This window comes from Alosa sapidissima, chromosome 13 (genome assembly GCF_018492685.1).
Source record: "Alosa sapidissima isolate fAloSap1 chromosome 13, fAloSap1.pri, whole genome shotgun sequence".
Taxonomy (NCBI): Eukaryota; Metazoa; Chordata; class Actinopteri; order Clupeiformes; family Clupeidae; genus Alosa; species Alosa sapidissima.
The window spans coordinates 11,524,373-11,544,372 of NC_055969.1; the positions used below are offsets into that span (position 1 = coordinate 11,524,373).

The following is a 20,000-nucleotide window of genomic DNA, read 5'->3' on the forward strand; positions in this document are numbered from 1 at the left end:
AAGAAACAGAAAGAAAGAAAAAAGAGGGATAGAAAAATAGAGCCAAACGATAAGCTTAGCCAACAGCAGTGCGACTTAGCTCGTACAGAACTACTGGCAGAACAGGCAGCGAGACACAAACACACACACGCACACACACAAACACACACACACACACACACACACACACACACACACACACACACACACACACACACACACACACACACACACACACACACAGCCCAATCCCCTGTGGGACTCTCACCATGGACACGGACTCCTCCGTCACCAGCTTGAGCACGTCGATGACAGAGATGTAGCCGAGGCGCTTGGCAATGCCCAGAGGAGAGGTCCCGTTCTGGCACAGATAAGAGAGGGGAAGGCAGGGCATGACCCCTCACTGGCTAGCACTGATAACAGCAGTACATACAGCATAATACAGCAGCACAGCGGACAACACCAACTGGCTGGACATGCACTAACTGTAAGCCACACCCATAAACCCAACTGAGAGTATTGAGGGAGTAGAAAATGAGTGGGCAGAAGGGAAAAGGTACAACAGGAGAGGAGAGGAAAGAGAAAAGGAAAGATGGGGGGTGGATAGGAGGACCCAAAAGCAGAGGAGTAGTGGAGGAGAGGAGAGGAGAAAGGAGAGAAGAGAAGAGGAGTAGTGGAGGAGAGGAGAGGAGAGGAGAGGAGAAAGGAGAGAAGAGAAGAGGAGTAGTGGAGGAGAGGAGAGGAGAAAGGAGAGAAGAGAAGAGGAGTAGTGGAGGAGAGGAGAGGAGAGGAGAAAGGAGAGAAGAGAAGAGGAGTAGTGGAGGAGAGGAGAGGATACGGGGGAGGAGAGGAGAGGGGAGAGAAGGATAGAGGAGAGAAGGAGAAACGAGAGGAGGGGAGAGGACAGGAGAGAGGAGGACAGAGGAGAGGAGAAGAGAGAGGAGAGAGGAGGAGAGAGCAGGTAAGAGAAGGAGATGAGAGGAGGGAGAGTGTCTCACTGTGGTGATTTCATTGGGCAGAGCTCCGTGCTTCAGCAGCAGGGTGACTATGTCTGTGTGGCCCTGCTGGGCTGCCTGGTGCAGGGGAGTGTAGCCCACCTGAGAACGATAGAGAGACAGATGGAGAGAGAGAGACAGACAGAGAGAGAGGTGTAAGAGAGAGAGAGAGAGAGATGGAAGGAGAGAGAGATGGAGGGGGAGACAGAGAGAGAGAGAGAGAGAGAGAGAGCAAGAGAGAGAGAGACGAAGACATTAAAACTTTAAAGGTGAATTAAGCTGCAATAAATCATATGACAAAAAGCACTTTCAAACAGTGGCCTTGAACAAGAGAGTGTAACTGCACTTTCCAGAAAAAAGTCCCAACTGCTCATAGCTTCACAGATAATATCAATTGTTAATATAAAAAGGTAGTTCATGCTAGTGCTATTTAATATTATTATTCACAATTGATAACAAGAGAGCTACCAACTATATCTGCTCGTGCCTCTTGTTTCTGTAATGTAGAATTTAAAATTTAAATTGAGCTGATAGGTGTGAAAATGAGTATTACGGTTTCAGTATATTAGCTAACAAGCCAACTTTAAAAGATGTACTGGAGTAACTGTAAAATGCAGTAATACATTGCCTAGCCAATACTACACTGCCTGGGATGAGAAATAAAACAGTATGAGTATGCAGTAGGTTATGTTATCATCGTCTCCATGGCCACGTTCTCTCAAGCTCAGCGCAGGAAAAAACCTCCCGGACTCCAGGGAATGTAGGAAGCTATGTGTGAGTGAAAGGGCTATGATGTGGATGTGTGGGAGTGGGGAAGACAGCGCTTGGCCGTGGGCAGAAGGGAGTGAATGACAACACAGTGAGTCTGAAAAGGTGAATGATGGTTTACAACTTCACACTTTCTCTCAATGAGGCAGGTCTGAGCATGCAGTGCAGTGCAGTGCTGTGCCGTGCCGTGCGTGGCAGACAGGCAGATCTGGCGAGGGATCTGGCCAGGGTCCTGAAAACGCCTGGCTGGGATTCCACTCTGTACACTCCTAATGGTACTTCCTGCAAAGGTCTCCCCTGTAGATCACTGTTTACTTTTGGAGACGGCAAGTGATAAGAGAATATGGCATGTTGTGTGCAACTACCTACAACTGCATAGTAAACCTTTAATGCGTGTGTGTGAGAGAGAGTGTCTGTGTATGTATATACTATGTATGCATGTATGCGCGTGCGTGCGTGCGTGCGTGCGTGCGTGCGTGCGTGCGTGCGTGCGTGCGTGCGTGCGTGCGTGCGTGCATGCGTGCGTGCGTGCGTGCGTGCGTGCATGCGTGCGTGCGTGCGTGCGTGCGTGCATGCGTGCAAGTGTGTGTGTGTGTGTGAGTGTGTGTGAGTGTGTGTGTGTGAGTGTGTGTGTGTGTGAGTGTGTGTGTGTATGGAGATAACTGGTGCTGAATGGCCATGTGGAGAACTGAGGACTGAGCCACTCACTCTGGTCTTGCTGTTCACGTGGGCTTGCTGCTGCAGCAGGAACTTCACCATCTTGATGTTGCCATAGTGACATGACACATGGAGCGGAGTATAGCCCATCTGAGAAATACACAAAGGTGGGGGAGGGGGGATGGGTTGAGACAACAAGACTGAAGAATGCTAATAATGAGAACAATAACTGAACTACATATGGCATTGTATTTTCTCTGACTATGTCTTGCATTTCCTCTGTTGAATCTCTGCACCTCCTTGGCAGTGATACAGCACCGTTTCGTTGTGCCAATAAAACTCCCCTTAATTGAAATGAGTAAATGTAATTGAGCGTGTCTGTGTGTGTGTGTGTGTTTATATGTAAGAGAGGTTGATCAAATATGAGCTTAGCACACTTCATGCCTCAGAGTGAGGTGAGAGTTGGTGTCTGGCTGAGGTGGTTTTGGCTCAGAGGCTTTAATTTCTATTTCCAGGTTATTGATTTGAGAATTAAAGCGAGTCCGGGGCAGAAGCCTGGGGCTGATCTGAGGTCAGAGGTCGCAGATGGCTCGGTGCTGTTGAGACATTAGTCACCCGCCGCCTTAGAGGCCAGTGCCAGAGGCCACCTCATTACAGCAGAGTGAATGATCCTCTCATTTAGCATTCTATAGCACTTACTCTCTCTGACACACATCTACACACACGCACACACACACACACCTACACACACACACACACACAAAATACATACTGTATGCATATTACATGCATACCCACAGACAAATATAGACACAGTGATATTTGTTGATATAGAGCAACATATAGCCAGAAATATGATAATCTACTCGCAAAATTTACACATATACACTACTGATCAAAAGTTTGAGGTCACTTAGAAATTTCCATTCCACTCCAATATAGACAGAATACCAGCTGAGATCAGTTTTTTTAATCAGGGCAGCAGTTTTGTGCTTACAAAATTGCAAAAGGGTTCTCGACTGTGGCTGGTCTTTAATGCAATATTTATATTGCCCATTATCAACAACCATTCATTCATGTTACAAAGACACATTCTGTTTACTAATATGATATCATTTTAAAAGGGTAACTGAGAAAACATTTTGCAATTATGGAGAACCCCTTTGCAATTATGTTAGCACATAATGTAATATGAAAATTGCTGCCCTGATTAAAAAAACATTGCAACTGATCTCAACTGGTAGTGTACACATGTCTGCCCTCAACCAACACATACATTGAACACTCCCACACAAATCAAGGTGGCAACATATAACAAACACACACACAAAACACACACACACACACACACACACACACACACACACACACACACACACACACACACACACACACACACACACACACACACACGTGTATCCTGAAGCTGAATAGCGTGTGAGAAAACTGGTCTGCAGCTTGTGTTACTCAAACCTGCTCTTCACATTTCATACTGTATGCTCTATAGCAGGGTTCTCAAGTCTCACGCAATGGGTGTGGGACACATGCAATTCAACAAGTTCACACGCCACACCTTGCATTTCTCATGCAGAAAAAATACTATGTCAAGGTATCCGCATAATTTACTGTATGGATGAGGTGCAGGTATACGAGAGAATTTCTCGCAGGGTTTACCAGCCAATCAAACAATAAATAGTCACCTGACATCTAATCATCATTAAAAATTGCATTCCTTGTATCCTGGTAAAATTCCAAAATAGGTGGTCCTCTTCCTGCAACCTTATGCCCATCGACGCACAAACACAAGGGGTGCAGTCAAGTTGAAAGTGAAATAGCCAGATTGGATTCAGTTTGTTCATTTTGATTTTATATTTTCTGAACGATATTATTTGCCCGATCAAAATGATAATGAGAACAGACTGATATAGGGGAATATAGGCCTAACCAAATTTGTGCTAAATTTGTGCATAGGCCTATTACTGTACATTATGCATATCTGCATGATTGCGTCCATCTCCACATTTTTCTTGGTGGAATATCTCACTAACTCTTGACTGAGCATATGACAAACCATATATCAAAATCAACTGCAGACCTTACAGAACACGAAGATGTAGGCTAAAGCATTTCACTGTGCAATAAGCTGTATACCCAAGTAATCTGGCTGAATTTACAGCACATTTCAGCACGGTCTTTGGTCTGCAATTCTAATGTAATACCAACCCAAAATAATGAACCTGCTGTTCTTATCAAAGAATCAAAAGTGGGTCTTGGAATGCACAGATCAACTGTGCTTTTGGCTTACAGTAATGACTTCTGCACATATGCAAGAACAGGTTATTTCATGTCACAAATACAGAAGAGTATTAGGCACATCCTTCATCCAATGGTCCAGTTACAATACTCAAGTGAATAAAGCAATTCATAGTCTAATGAATAAAATATTTATCACTCAGTACATAATATAAATTGCTAAGCCATGGAATATCCCACCATCACGATTCGTATATAGATTCCACATAATCCCATCTAAATATGAATAGTTATTTCTACTGGCATGCTTCCTGTGACACTAATACAAAACACAAATATGTTTTCCTTGATATAAAGGCTGACATAAGAGACATAGGCTACAGTATGCAAGTATTATTACATTATACTGGGTAAAAATCCCAGACTGTCCTGAAAAAACACAACAAAAAAAAGATATAGAATGTATACAGTAGATAGGCCGTATAATGACAAACTGCACTGCCTATGTTTCAAATGATTAATGTTTCTTTCCATAAAACTCGTCAGAAGTTACTATTTAAGGGGTTATTTTTGAACATTTTCTTCTGGAGGGGCTCCACTCCTTTTGATACATAGTGTGCAAGTTTTATTAAATCAATAGATTAGATTCAACTATGCACTCCTTTTAGTAAATAGTAAATGGTGGATTCATTTTAGTAAATCATGCACTTACTTTATTGTGCACTCATTGTACAACAATTTTTTTTTTTTTTTTTTTTAATCTTACTCCAAGCAGAGCTCAAAACTTGAGAACCCTGTCTCTAGAAACAGGCGTCACAGAGAGAGAGCGCATGTGACTGTGTGTGTGTGTGTGTGTGTGTGTGTGTGTGTGTGTGTGTGTGTGTGTGTGTGTGCACTTGTGTGCACTTGTGTGTCCATCTCACCCGTGATGCGGCATACACTGAGGCTCCCTGCTTGACCAGCATGTCAGCGATACCCACGTGCCCCTCCTGCGCCACCAGATGCAGCGGAGTCAGCCCGTTCTACAGAGAGATGACAGGAGGACGACAGGAAGAGAGGGGAGAGAAAACGAGGGATCAGAGAGAGAAGAAAAGAAAGAGAAGAGAGGGAGGGCATAAGGAGACAATGGACCACAGAGAGCACAGGATAGAAGAGGAGAGGAGAGGACGTGTGTTTTCAGCCACACAGGAGACAGAGCAGCAGACTGCGTGCTGAGTCATGATTTGCTGAGTCATGCCTGAGACCGACTCCACAGCCATGGCTGACTTCAGTGTAAAACATACAGTCTGTGCTGCTGCTCCTTCTCTAACTGCTCTGGGCTTTGGTTGTGGCTGTTGTTGTTGTTGTTGTTGTTGTTGTTGTTGCGCTCGTCTATGGTGCGGGAGTCCCAGATCAGTCTGACTGCGATCTTATATTTCCACATTCTCCATTCTGCTAGAGAGAGGGAGACAGGTGCGCGTGTCTCTCTGGGGGTGTCAGTTCTTTGGCAGCCACGTCTCAAGGCCTTCGCTGCTTCCATAAATACAAACTGCCGCTTATTTGGGGAAAAAAAAAGACAAATCTTTAACTGAAAAGGCTCCTTAGCCTCATAGTTGCCACGACTGTTGAGTTGCCAAAAGAATCTCACCAGTCGTTTTTCAAACAGGCTTTAAAGTGGTGTCAGCCGCCATGCTATCGATCACAAAACCTACTCCTGGTGCGAAGCAGACAAAGATATCCATCATCCTATCAGCCCAGCAAAACTATTCATCATGACTTAAAGGTGCACTTAGGATGTAATGTGGCTGGAGGCATCTGTGGAAAGGTTCATTTACCACTAATGACAGATAGGTGGCGTGAGTTAGCACATCTACAGCAGGAGGAGGGTGGCGCGGGATTGGGTTGGGGGGGGGCGGGGGTTAGCGTCAGGGTCGTGAGGAGGTTACCTTGTTGCCCAGGTTGACGTTGGCCTGCTTGGAGATGAGGAGGGCCACCATGTCGGGGCTGCCCTCCTGCGAGGCCAGGTGCAGGGGGGTGATGCCCTGCAGGGACTCGGAGTTAGCGTTAGCGCCGTGCTGCAGAAGACAGCCCGCCACCTCCAGCTGGTTCTGCTTAGCGGCGATGTGCAGGGGCGTGTAGCCGTTCTGCAGAGGAGGGAAACGCAAGGGTGCGCGAGTGAGAGAAGGAACTAAAGGGTGCGCGAGTGAGAGAAGGAACTAAAGGGTGCGCGAGTGAGAGAAGGAACTAAGTGGCTCTTTGAGAGCCAGTCAGAGAAAGCAGAAAGAGGAAGAGTAAACAGTAAAAACAAGAGAGCAAGAGCGCGTGCGTATATTTGGATTTCTCATATTAATAGAGATCCACGACTGTTCACACCATGTTATATGGTTTTCCTGTATATTCTTTACCCTGGGTGTATGCGTGTACATTTGTGATCTATCTGTGCATGTGTGAATGTGTGTGTGTGTGTGTGTGTGTGTGTGTGTGTGTGTGTGTGTGTGTGTGTGTGTGCATATGGTGTGTGCATATGGTGTGTGTGTGCTAGCGTGTGTGTTGCTCATGACTCACTCGGGCAGGACTGTGTGGAGAGCCCCCCTTGCTGACCAGCAGCGTGACCACATCCAAGTTGTTGTGATGGACGGCCACATGCAGAGGAGTCAAGCCATTTTGCTGTAGAAAGACATCACACACACACACACACACACACACACAACCTTATGAAAGTCACACCCTCCTAACAGCACTTACACATTGGCACAGGGCCCAGTCATGCACAAGGCTGCACACTGTTGAGAGAATAGCCGCGTACCTTTCCAGCTGCATTGGGATTGGCTCCTCGCTCCAACAGTAACTCAGCCACATCCACTTTACCGTACTTACAGGCCACATGCAGCGGCGTGAAGCCTTTCTACAGGGACACACACACACACACACACACACACATATACAGGATCAATGAGGAGGAGAGAGGCAAAGATGAGGAAAGTCATCAAGACAGAAAGAGAGAGGGAGTAATGAGAAAAAGACAGAGGTAGAGAAATAAAGAAAGGGTAGAAGGTAAAGAAGAAGAGGTACTGTATAGACAGAGGTTAAAGAAGTAAAGAGGGATGTTTACACACACTTAAATGCAACCAACAGTTAAAAGCTGACTGAAAGCTGAGGAAATGTATGAGTGGAGGGATGCAAGGGGGTCAGAAACCTTGGTCATCTTGGTCTGCTGGGCATTGCCGTCCAGCAGGATGCGCGTGGTCTGGGCGTGTCCCTCCCGCGCAGCGATGTGGAGGGGGGTGTGGCCGGCCGTGGTGGCCGAGTCGGGGTCGGCCTTGTGCTCCAGCAGGAGGTTGACCAGCTCCTTGTGGCCCATGCGGGCCGCACAGTGCAGGGGGGTTTGGTCATCCTGTGGCAGGCCACACAGAGCGAGAGAGTGAGACGGAGAGGGTGAGACGGAAGAGGAGGAAGAGAGGAGGCAAATAAACCGTTAGCACACCACATTATTTTCAAAGCAGCACAGGGACTCAGGAAGTGAAAGGACCAGAAAGGATTAGGGTCCCAAGGGGGAGGCTGAAAAGTGAGAGACGAGAAAACAAACAAAAACGAAATAAGGAAGGTAAAGGACTACGCACGCAAGTCCCCAGAGAAAAGGAAAAGGGCACAGAGGAGGGAAAGAGGGAGGGAGTGAAGGATCATAAAAAAGAGAGGAGGGAATATGGAGAACAAATAGTGAAGGTAGTGAGCCAGTATAATGTGGGCAGGTGGAGGTGGTGTGAGGCGGTGTGAGGCGTTAGCGCGCCCACCTTAGCTTTGGCGTCCACCTGGGCGGCGTTCTGCAGCAAGAACTGGGCCACCTCGCAATGTCCCGCTCGCGACGCCATGTGGAGAGGAGTCTCCACTTTCTATGACACACACACACACACACACACACACACACACACACACACACACACACACACAGCAGTTGTCCTTCAAACACTGCTCACAGTAGGGGTTCTGTAGGCTGTGGAAATACTACAGATCTTGCCAAGACTGCCCAGTTTATTTTTAGCATTAAAGACAGTGGAAGTAGAAACAGCGTTATGATACTTTAGATCCTCCTGGCTCTGTTGCTCCACTTAAACCGCACATGGATGCAAATGGAGGCTAAACTGTGTCCTGGTTTTCTACAATTTGATGGTCAACTATCATCAAGGGAATACAATTAGTAATTGTATATATTTACCCATTTTTGGGGCAAACTACAGCAAGGACTTGAAGCATGAAAGTTGCTCCAAGACAATCAAAAGTCACACTAGCAGCTCACAAAGCCTCCTTTTATGGCTATTTTAGCATGTTACGTCAGCATTACACATCATTAATATTTAATTGAATGCTATATCAAATCCACTTTTCTTTTCTCCAGTGTCTAACTCTCCACCCCCAAACTGCGGCTTGTAGGTTAGTTCAGCGGGGTATGAGTCATCGCTGTGACATCACCGTGACATAGATAAGATCTCTGGGTGCTGGGCGGGGGAGGACAGGTGTGCCATGAAGCGTGTGTGACAGGCACTGCAGTGCAGGGTACTGACCACGTTAGACGCGTTGGGAGACGCTCCCCTGGCCAGCAGGTGCTTCACTATGTTCAGGTGGCCCATGAAGGCTGCCACATGCAGAGGCGTCAGACCAGACTGCAGAGGCAGGGAGAAAAAGAGAGAGAGAGAGAGGGACAGACAGAGAGAGAGAAAGAGAGAGATGGACAGACAGAGAGACAGGGATATGATGTCAGAATGTAATAAAGGAATTTCATCCCATGACCCAAGGGCCTGTGTACCTTCCCAGGACCCTGTCTGACAGTCACACAGCTAGAGATGACCTTGAGCATGCAGAGAATCTTCGGGAATAGCAGTATAGATTGGAAGACGTCACTGTTTTGATGCAACTTTTGACAAATGTAACGCCACAATTATATCCTCCATAATAAGAGTTGTTTACAGAGCCAATGCTACTGGAGTGTTTTTGACACTTCAAATTAGAATTTAAAACATATGCCAACAGAGACATGGACATTTTGAGGTGAAATATCTCCATCAAAGCATAAAATATATCTCCACACAGGCTGACCAGGACCATATCAGACACTGAGCCACATGCTCCATCTTATCAGTGCACTTCCTCTCCCTGATCTCATTCCAGGAAGCTCAGGAGGCTCTCTATCAGATCCCCCATTCTGATCAGCTGTCATTTCAACGGCAGATTCAAATTGGATTACATCAGATGATGCACGGCAGCCATGGTCTGTCTGAGCTGTTATCTGACCTCAGTGACAGCCTCCAGAGACGCCGAGTGCTTGAGCAGCAGGTCCATGGAGCGCACGTGGTTCTTCTTACAGGCAATATGGAGAGGAGTAAAGCCATTCTGAAAAGACAGACGTGACCACAGATGAGTTAGTGTTTGAGGTTTTACTTTTCACACAACAACACACACAGACACACACATACGCACACATGAGGTATACGAATCAAACACTGGTGTGGGCTGTCAGCTCAGTGTCATCTGTGCTGTATTCGAAAAGATCAGAATCAACGCAGAAGCATGATGGGGAAAAAGAGCAAATGGACTAATTCACTTAAATATGCAGTCCATGGTTTGGTTTTGGTTTTTAATGAAAGACTGTTTATATTTGAGCTTAACAGCCAATCAAACTGCACCCCTTCTTTCTGCATTTGATAAAAGTGGATTAGAATTGCAGACCACACTTCAACTCATTTATGTAAAATGAGTTTACAACCACTCCACAGTCATATAACCCAAGTCGTTTAAGTCCTTTATTCAATAAGATCACATTCTGTACACAACAATCCTGATCTTCAGGGTGCTTTCCTGATTTGCTGACGTGTGAAGCATGCTGTGATCAGCAGTCTGTTATACATTAGCTGGGTGTGTTGTGCAGCTCATCACTCTGTGGCGTGGTGTGTGTGTGTGAGTGTGTGTGTGTGTGTGTGTGTGTGTGTGTGTGTGTGTGTGTGTGTGTGTGTGTGTGTGTGTCTGTGTGTGGTGTGTGTGCGCAATTGTGCATAATTGTGCATGAGTGTGTGTGTGTGTGTGTGTGTGTGTGTGTGTGTGTGTGTGTGTGTGTGTAATAATGAATGGGCAAGGGAGGGGATGTGTAACAGCACGAGCTAATCAGGCTGCCCCTGAACTAATGAGCAGGTGATCCGAGCCAGTGCCTCGACCATAGGAGAGAGAGAGAGAGAGAGAGTGTGTGAGAGATAGAGAGAGAGAGAGAGAGAGAGAGAAAGAGAGAGCGAGTTTGAGAGAGAGAGAGAGAGAGAGAAAGAGAGAGAAAAACACTCATCCCATCATTAGGCCTGAGCTGAGTCAACCGTCTGCCGCAGGTGAGAGCAGCGCGGGCGGCAACAAGGGATGACAGCAGAGGAGGAGAGGAAGCAAAGGATGAGAGAGAGGAGGAGGAGGGAGGGATGGAAATGAAAAGGAGATAATGGAGAGGTGAGAGGAGGAGGGCTGGAGAGGTGAGAGGAGGAGGGCTGGAGAGGAGGGCTGGAGAGGTGAGAGGAGGAGAGGTGAGAGGAGGAGGGCTGGAGAGGAGGAGGGCTGGAGAGGTGAGAGGAGGAGGGCTGGAGAGGAGGAGGGCTGGAGAGGTGAGAGGAGGAGGGCTGGAGAGGAGGGCTGGAGAGGTGAGAGGAGGAGAGGTGAGAGGAGGAGGAGGGCTGGAGAGGAGGGCTGGAGAGGTGAGAGGAGGAGAGGTGAGAGGAGGAGGAGGGCTGGAGAGGAGAGAGGAGGAGGGCGGGAGGGCTGGAGAGGAGGAGGAGGAGGGCTGGAGGGCTGGAGAGGAGGAGGAGGAGGGCTGGAGAGGAGAGAGGAGGAGGGCTGGAGAGGTGAGAGGAGGAGGGCTGGAGAGGAGAGAGGAGGAGGGCTGGAGAGGAGAGAGGAGGAGGGCTGGAGAGGAGAGAGGAGGAGGGGTGGAGGGCTGGAGAGGAGGAGGAGGAGGGCTGGAGAGGTGAGAGGAGGAGGGCTGGAGAGGAGAGAGGAGGAGGGCTGGAGGGCTGGAGAGGAGGAGGAGGAGGGCTGGAGAGGAGAGAGGAGGGCTGGAGAGGTGAGAGGAGGAGGGGAGGAGGGCTGGAGAGGAGGGCTGGAGAGGAGGGCTGGAGAGGAGGAGGGCTGGAGAGGAGGGCTGGAGAGGAGGAGGGCTGGAGAGGAGGGCTGGAGAGGAGGAGGGCTGGAGAGGAGGGCTGGAGAGGAGGAGGGCTGGAGAGGAGGGCTGGAGAGGAGGGCTGGAGAGGAGGAGGGCTGGAGAGGAGGGCTGGAGAGGAGGAGGGCTGGAGAGGTGAGAGGAGGAGGGCTGGAGAGGAGGGCTGGAGAGGAGGAGGGCTGGAGAGGAGGGCTGGAGAGGAGGAGGGCTGGAGAGGTGAGAGGAGGAGGGCTGGAGAGGAGAGAGGAGGAGGGCTGGAGAGGAGGAGGGCTGGAGAGGTGAGAGGAGGAGGGCTGGAGAGGAGGAGGGCTGGAGAGGTGAGAGGAGGAGGGCTGGAGAGGAGAGAGGAGGAGGGCTGGAGAGGAGAGAGGAGGAGGGCTGGAGAGGAGAGAGGAGAGAGGAGGAGGGCTGGAGAGGAGAGAGGAGGAGGGCTGGAGAGGAGAGAGGAGGAGGAGGAGGGCTGGAGAGGTGAGAGGAGGAGGGCTGGAGAGGAGAGAGGAGGAGGGCTGGAGAGGAGGGCTGGAGAGGAGGAGGGCTGGAGAGGAGAGAGGAGGAGGGCTGAATGAAGCTGGATTGGCTTTATTGATCTGACAGAGGACACTTTTTGACTATTTTAGGACCATGAGCTAAGATGAGCTGTGAGAGCCTTGCCAACAAAGGGAGTGGACAGAGGACAGTATAAGTTTATATGTGTGTGTGTGTGTGTGTGTGTGTGTGTGTGTGTGTGTGTGTGTGTGTGTGTGTGTGTGTGTGTGTGTGTGTGTGTGTGTGTGTGTGTGTGTATGTGTATGTGTGTGTGTGTGACTGATTGTATATGTATGTGTGCATGTGATTGGTTGGTTGGTTTGTGTGTGTGTGTACATGTGTGATAAAGGTGTACGGCTGTTGGATGGTTCGATATGTGTGATTGCATAAATGTGTGTGTATGTGTTTGGTTGGTTGGTTTATGTGTGTAGGGTGTGTGTGTGAATATGTACAATGCTCTGCTGCATGTTTGTGTGCCCACTTGGACTGACCAGCGCTCTGGCATTGGCCCTGGCCCCTTTGTCCAGCAGGACTTTGGCCATGCGGTGGTTCCCGCAGTGGGCCGCTACATGGAGGGGCGTCAGGTGGTCCAGTGTGATGTCGTCGATATCAGCGTTATACTGCAGCAGCTGACGCACACAGTCCATGTGATCCCCCTGGGCCGCCATGTGGATGGGAGACAAACCATTCTACAGGAAAGAGAGAGAGAGAAAGAGAGAGAGAGAGAGGGAGAGAGAGAGAGAGAGAGAGAATGTATCATTATAAGTTACATTACAGATATTGTACCTGTAATTGTGTATTATACAGTATGTTTGCTTTGGCAACACTGCTTCACTGAGTGTTGCCAAAGCAAACATACTGTATAATACTGCATAATACTGCATAATGCCAATAAAGGTCTATTGAAATTGAAATTAAAATTGAGAGAGGGGACACATGAGAGAGAAGCCTGGATCAAGTCCACCTAAAATGGCTGCAATGTGACTTTACACTTACGGCACCTACACTATGGTAAAGGAGCGCCTCATACATAAACACATAAGACCAGGTGAGCAAAAGACTACCAGTTAACCAGTTAACAACAGACCTTTGTCTACACATCATTGGTGTGAAAAGACTACCGTTGTGGGTTTGTATGTGAAAGAAGCTCGAGGCCGAAAAAAAGACAAGGGGACTTGGCACGCTTCTGCACCACAAACACTTGTCACCGTCTGCATCTGAATACGTAAACAGCCTACACACTCTCTCATCGTCCTGCTACAGTCTAGTCGCTCTGGCCAGGAAATGGCTTAGCAGAGCAGGGCTTTTTTTTCTCTCTCCCTGAGCGCACCCGTTATGAGGCCTGCTCCCCAGTGGCCCATCTCTTTACTGGCACAAGGCCTGGCTCACCTTGGTCTTGGCCTGGATTGGGGCTCCCATGTCCAGTAGGAGCTCGATGACCCGCACGTGGCCATTCCTGGCCGCACAGTGCAGCGGGGTGAGCTCATCCTGGAGGCGAAGAGAGAAACACACACACACACACACACATGCGCGCGCACGCACACACACACACACACACACACACACACGCACGCACGCATGCACACACACACACACACACACGCACACACACGCACACACACACACACACACACAGTGATGAGAAGTGGATCGACACAGAGGGAGAGAGGAGAGGAGAGAAAGAAGAGGGGAGGAAATTAGGAGAGAGGGAGTGTGGGAGGAGAGAGAGGGAGAAAGGGAGCGTGCATGTGAAAGCAAGGGTAAGAGAAACAGACACACAGGCTTGTGCTATGGGGATGCTGGGATACCACACTGTCATTCCAACAACGCTCATTTAATTAAGAGTTTCAGTTGGAAAGAAAGACAGCGGGAGGATTCTGCCAAACAAGTGCAGGAGAAGGGTAGAGAGGGTAAGAGCAAGAAATACTACGTTACATCATTTCTGCAGGATACCTTGGTCTTGGCATCAATCTGTGCCCCTCTGTCCAGCAGTAGACGGACCATGATGACATTCCCCCTCCTGGCCGCTATGTGCAGAGGTGTGATGCCGTTCTGCAAGGCAGCGAGGAGTCCAAGACACAGATGAGCGCAGGGACAAACAACGACGGTGTTATTTTCTGAGGTTTTTAGCGAGCGTGACAAAGCCAACTGACCTTGGGGGTGAAGTTAACATTAGCGCCTCGGTTTAGGAGGAGCTGAGCCACGCTCAAGTTCTCATAGTGAGCCGCAATGTGCAGAGGAGTGAAACCAGTCTGCAGAAAAAAAGGGAGTGAGAGAGAGAGAGAGAGAGAGAGAGAGAGAGAGAGAGGGAGGGAAAGAAAAAGAGATAGACAGAGAGGGAGTGAGAACAATGACTCAGGCAATCAATAATAACTCTGGTCTTTGAACATCGGTCTTTACGATCAGTCACTTTTATCTGAAGTTTCCGCATCACTGTCAACGTCAAGAGGGTAATTGTGTTAGCAATAATTTACTGCTAGCGTATTACGTTAAGTCTTCATTGCTTCTTTTGAGGCAATACTGGAGCCAACAGTGTCAGCAGTATTAAACCATGATTCATCGTGAAGCTCTCAGCGGGACGAAAGCTTACACACACACACACACACACACAAACACACACACACACACACTACCTTGCTTAGGACATCTGGGTTGGGGTCATTCTGCAGCAGCACTGCAGCAGTGCGCGTGTCATCATTGCGCGCCGCGATGTGCAGGGCTGGCAGTCGCACCTTGCCCTTGGTGCCGTGGTTGATGAGGAGAGCGACTACGTTCTCGTGGCCCTGCTGGAGCGCCACTGCCAGTGGCGTGAAGCCATCCTGAGGGAGGACACAAGCAGAGAGGCAACATCAGTGCATTCTAGTAATTCAGTAAAGCAGACACTTGTCTCATAGACTCACAGTGCAATGAAGGGTGCAGCAGTCCTTGTCCTCTAAACACATCACAATGCCACTACTGGCAGCATGTCAAAGCAGCTGATATATACTCAAACAGTTTCGATCAATGGACTTTTCCACAACTGAAGCTTGCGGGGGAAAACACTGACACTTTCCTATGAAGATCCAAGAATCTCCTTCTCTGCCTGACTCCTGTGTGGTTTGATTTGCTTGCTCCACTCCTCTGCTAACTCACGTACTGTATGCAAATGAATGCAAAGTGTAGGATGCCCTTGATTAATCAATTCACAGTGTATTGATCTGCACTGTCTGAGTGGGCCAGGTAGAGGCTATGGCTAAAGGGCTGATGTCATCCGCACAGGCAGACAACCAGGAGGAATGCCTCATCTTTACTCACACAAAAGCCTGCTACACTGCGCTTTCAGGCATTATTTATCGATCAATGGCGCACTTTAGGAAACGAAATCCAGCATCCTGGCATGAGAAGAATAAGCTAAAGGGACTGATCCATTTTACTGTCCTCTGCTAGGCTCCACTGACAGAAATTTGTCTGATCGACTGAAAGAGTGAAAGAGACGAGGTTTGATCCCAGAAACCATTGATTTCCAGCTCGCATTAAGACAGTTTTGGGAACGGTGGCTATTCAAGAATGACAAAGAGGAAATGAGGAAAACTAGACGAGGACCAATTCGGAGGTAGGGGACGGGGCACAGGTAAGATTGATGAGCAGGATGAGAGAGCTGTGAGGCGCAGCGGTGATTGATTGAGGAGCCTGAGGAGGAAGGGCAGCCAGGTAAATGGGGGTCTCTCACCTCTGTCGGCAGACTCTGATTGGCTCCGTTCTCCAGCAGGAACTTCACCACCTCCAGGTGGTTCTCCTGAGCGGCCATATAGAGAGGACTAAAGCCTTTCTGTGATGGAGAGAGATGCAACAGGAACGACCATGAAGAGATGCATATACACACACTTAAAGATGATCAAAAGCATAGATACATATACACAGACTTAAAGAAAAAAAACAATGACTACAGTCATTTCCAGTGTATTAGCCACATCAGATAGTACAGTACAGTGCTTTATGCAAATTAATATAAAAAAAGAGAGACTGTGTATTGACAGTACATGTACCTGTGTATTAACTGAGGCACATAGCCTTATGAATCAGAATCAGGTTGTGCTTTAATCATTAATAAAAATTAAGAAAAGAAATACATTCCCATGTACAGTATAGCTCATCCCTGTGTGTTAACCTCATAGTCTTGAAATTACGGTTCTTCTTCAAAAACAGAATGCCCATACATACTGTATATTTACACTGTTTAACAGCAGCTTGTCTAAGACACATTATTTATTATCATTTGTTTATGGTCACAACAAGAACTAAACCAATACACCAAAAATGTAATCTCTCCGAGCCTAACCTGTGACTGGGCGTTCACGTTGGCGCCAAAATGGGCAAGCTCGGCCACCACCTTCTCCTGGCCAGCCAGCGCAGCGATGTGGAGAGCCGTGTTCCCTTTCTACCAGGACAGGAAGGACAGTGCAGCCACATTAACCCACATAGTGAAGGCCCCAGGCCCCACTCAAGAGCACAAGAGCACTCCTATCTGGACTCAAAACAGGCCCTATGAAACACTGACACGTGTACCATACCATACCATACTGCCTCCTTAGAGCAAAGGAATAACTATATAAGGGGATTTGCCAGTGCTGATATGTTCGCCCTGTACATATACAGCGACTTGCCACAGGTACAAATGGATGACAATGGAGTCTTTTTTTATCTTTTGCCTTTTTCTGTATCTTCATTAAGTTTGTAGATAGTATTCTACAGACTAAGTTTGGGCACATAACGTCCCTTACACTTTAAAGGGATATTTTCAAATGCAACAGGTTGGATAATTGCACTTTGAGTTGGTGGGTGGGGTTGTGGGTACCTTTGTGGTGGTCTCCAAGTTGATGCCATGGTGTAACAACTCCAGCACCATCTTGACATGCCCCTCTTTCGACGCCAAGTGCAAGGCGTTAAGCCCATTCTGCAGAAAAAAGGGCAATGGATCAAGGAAATTAGCATCTTAGTTAGAGTAGGATGGGCTTCACTTTGAGTGATGACATATCCTGTTCCTGGCTGCATCTCACCCCTGCAAAGGCTTTGCTTTCTGGAGATACAAGATGATATTTTACAACAGCAGTCTGGACGTTTAGTTACAAATTGCTTTGTCCAGTAAAAGCAACCTGTTGGACACAGAACACTCACTGCAGACAAATGTATACAGTATGCATCTTCTTTTTTAGATAAATACCACAACCAACCTTCAACAGAAAAACCTCTTTAGGATGAATAGGTGAATAGACTAAACCAGGGGTTCCCAAACTTTTCCATGACAAGGCTCCCCAAATACTAGGTTCTGGCCAAGGACCCCCCTTGATGTGTTATTAAACCCATCGACAATACTACGGCAAATGTAAAAATACATTAAGCTAATCCTAATAATTATTTTAGCCACAAGCACTTCGCGATGGAGCATACAGTGTGTAAAAATTGCATTTGGGGCTTTCTGCTATATGAGAGCTATCACTCTACTATTATTCCCAGTCATTATCATGAGAAATATAATGTTCAGACATGTGTCACATTATTATAATGGCATTGTATATCAACCCTCATAGTAATAGGTATATTTTAAAATTTTCAAATGTATTTATTTGTTTCTTTTATTTTTCCTTCCAACTTGCTGAGGCCCCCCTGGCACCCGCTCGTGGCCCCCCAGGGGGCCCCGGCCCCCACTTTGATAACCACTGGGCTAAACCACACATGTGTTGATGGCTTCAACATGTTTGTCTCATCTGTGCTGAAAAACAAGCTGGAAGGATTACACAACCGTAGTGCTGCTGCTACAGCCTTGTCAGTCAGGGTGCAGTACCGCTGCTGACCACATGGGGTCTTAACAAGCCGCCACACAGACATGCCAGCATCTCTCTGTCCTCTGCAGCAGCCCTCACGTCTGGTGAGCAACATGCTGCATCTGCAGTGCATGCGCACACAAACAAGAGAGAAGAAGAAAGACAGAGAGAGAGAGAGACAGGCAGTGGGGAGGAGAGAGAGAGACAGAGAGAATAAGAGAGAGAGAGAGAGAGAGAGAGAGAGAGAGAGAGAGAGAGAGAGAGAGAGAGAGAGAGATGTGCACAGACAGTGGGCGGTCTCACGAGGGGGATTCTGCAGACAGCAACACGTGCCTGTGAATGAGCCCCTCATCTCGTCGTCGCACACTGCATGAGCTCACTGCTAACCTTCAGCAAACAGGGGAATACCTCACCTTCACGGCCAGCCCAGGCTGCTAATGACCAGATTACCAGTCATACAACAAGCTTCACTACTGAGTGCATAGCATGCCATTCTATCCTACAGATCACAATATCCTTTCAAGTAAGACATCCAAACAAGCTATTTTCAGCCCCATAAAATATACATATTAACCGACGTACATTAAAAATGCATAACCATTACATTCCAAAGCATCAAGCAAATACCTAATAATGTCTAATCATGGCAGAGGAAGTACCAGTCATCCTGGTGATAAGAGCACTGCAGCAATGCCAGCACACACTAAAATAAATGGCTTGACATTAGCGATTCATTCTTGTCATCAGCATGGTCACTCCTCCGCTGCCACGGATCACTGCTGGAGAGGGGTGCCTCTAAATGGGGGGGGGGGCGGGGGGGAGAGGATCAGGGATGATAGGTGGCCTGTGAGTCATCACATGACAAAGAGACACAGCTTAGTCATCCGACACAATCACAACCACCCTGATTGGGAGGAGAGGCAGGTGTTTATTCTCCATGTTAGACTGCACCTCAAGCAATATCGGTGGACTGGGGGTGGTGGTGGTGGGGGGGGGGGGGGGGGTCAATTAAATTAATTTCATTTGTATAGTGCCACTGAGCATTACATTGTGACAAGGTGAGAAAGAGAGCACAGAGACAACACACAACAACCATCCCACAGAAATACGTTATGAGGATAATTTGTGATAGCAACCCAGTGGAGTAAAAAGCCCAATCATATGAGGAGTAATCTCAAGAAGCTTTCGGCTTGGGGCTAGTGGGACAGGCACTGGTTGCTCTCTGAGTCTCCTCTCTCTGTCTGTGTCTTTCAGCGTGACGTAATGCTCACTCACTAACAGTCTGCAACTTTGTGGAGAGAGCTGTGCGGGGTCCTGGCTTCCAAACAAACACTGACTGGTCTCTGTCTGTCTGTTGTGCTTTCTCCTTCTGAGAATCACTGCATGAGTTGCACAAGTAGCTTGTGTGTGTGTATGTGTGTGAGTGTGTGTATGTGAGTTTAAGTGTGTGTGCGTGTGTGCTTATGTGTGTGTGTTTATGTGTGCATGCGTACATGTATGTGTGTATGTCTGTGTGTGTGTGTGTGTGTGTGTGTGTGTGTGTGTGTGTGTGTGTGTGTGTACGTGAATGCAGAGAGGCCGCTGGCATAGCGAGTCGGCGCACGGCCTCTGCAGCCCTAGACGTGGGCACGGCGCCAGCCGCCTCCGTGTGGAGTTGCCCCATGTCCACTTGCGGAGCTTTGAACGCAGCCCAGACGCCATCCACTGCTCCAGAGAGAGGGGGCAGAGCGAGATGGGCCAACCCAGCTGCAAACTCCCAGGATGCAACAGGACGAAAGGAGAGAGGCAGTGGATCAAGATGAATGAGGAGCGGGAGTGGGATTGAGGGAGACACGCAGAGAACGTGGGAAGATAGGTTAACAA

The 20,000-nt window shown here is 48.1% G+C and overlaps 1 protein-coding gene across 9 annotated transcripts in view; it reads right to left on the minus strand.

Moving 5' to 3' along the window:
• Positions 1-20,000, minus strand: part of ank1b (ankyrin 1, erythrocytic b) — a 106,512-nt gene that overhangs the window by 46,813 nt on the left and 39,699 nt on the right. For 7 of the 9 annotated variants that reach the window (XR_006021566.1, XR_006021565.1, XM_042059307.1 and 4 more), the window contains 19 exons: positions 17,171-17,269; positions 16,655-16,753; positions 16,046-16,144; positions 14,970-15,155; positions 14,490-14,588; positions 14,272-14,388; positions 13,726-13,824; positions 12,828-13,025; positions 9,918-10,016; positions 9,191-9,289; positions 8,423-8,521; positions 7,828-8,025; positions 7,438-7,536; positions 7,197-7,298; positions 6,578-6,775; positions 5,576-5,674; positions 2,451-2,549; positions 978-1,076; positions 248-340 (listed from right to left, as the gene is read on the minus strand). Coding sequence is in view for 7 of the 9 variants with exons in the window: in XM_042059307.1 (XP_041915241.1) it covers positions 248-340; positions 978-1,076; positions 2,451-2,549; positions 5,576-5,674; positions 6,578-6,775; positions 7,197-7,298; positions 7,438-7,536; positions 7,828-8,025; positions 8,423-8,521; positions 9,191-9,289; positions 9,918-10,016; positions 12,828-13,025; positions 13,726-13,824; positions 14,272-14,388; positions 14,490-14,588; positions 14,970-15,155; positions 16,046-16,144; positions 16,655-16,753; positions 17,171-17,269 (2,280 nt within the window). In the remaining 2 variants the exon portion in view is untranslated. The remainder of the gene's footprint in view (positions 1-247; positions 341-977; positions 1,077-2,450; positions 2,550-5,575; positions 5,675-6,577; positions 6,776-7,196; positions 7,299-7,437; positions 7,537-7,827; positions 8,026-8,422; positions 8,522-9,190; positions 9,290-9,917; positions 10,017-12,827; positions 13,026-13,725; positions 13,825-14,271; positions 14,389-14,489; positions 14,589-14,969; positions 15,156-16,045; positions 16,145-16,654; positions 16,754-17,170; positions 17,270-20,000) is intronic. The other 2 variants (XM_042059309.1, XM_042059305.1) reach the window with 1 other exon arrangement.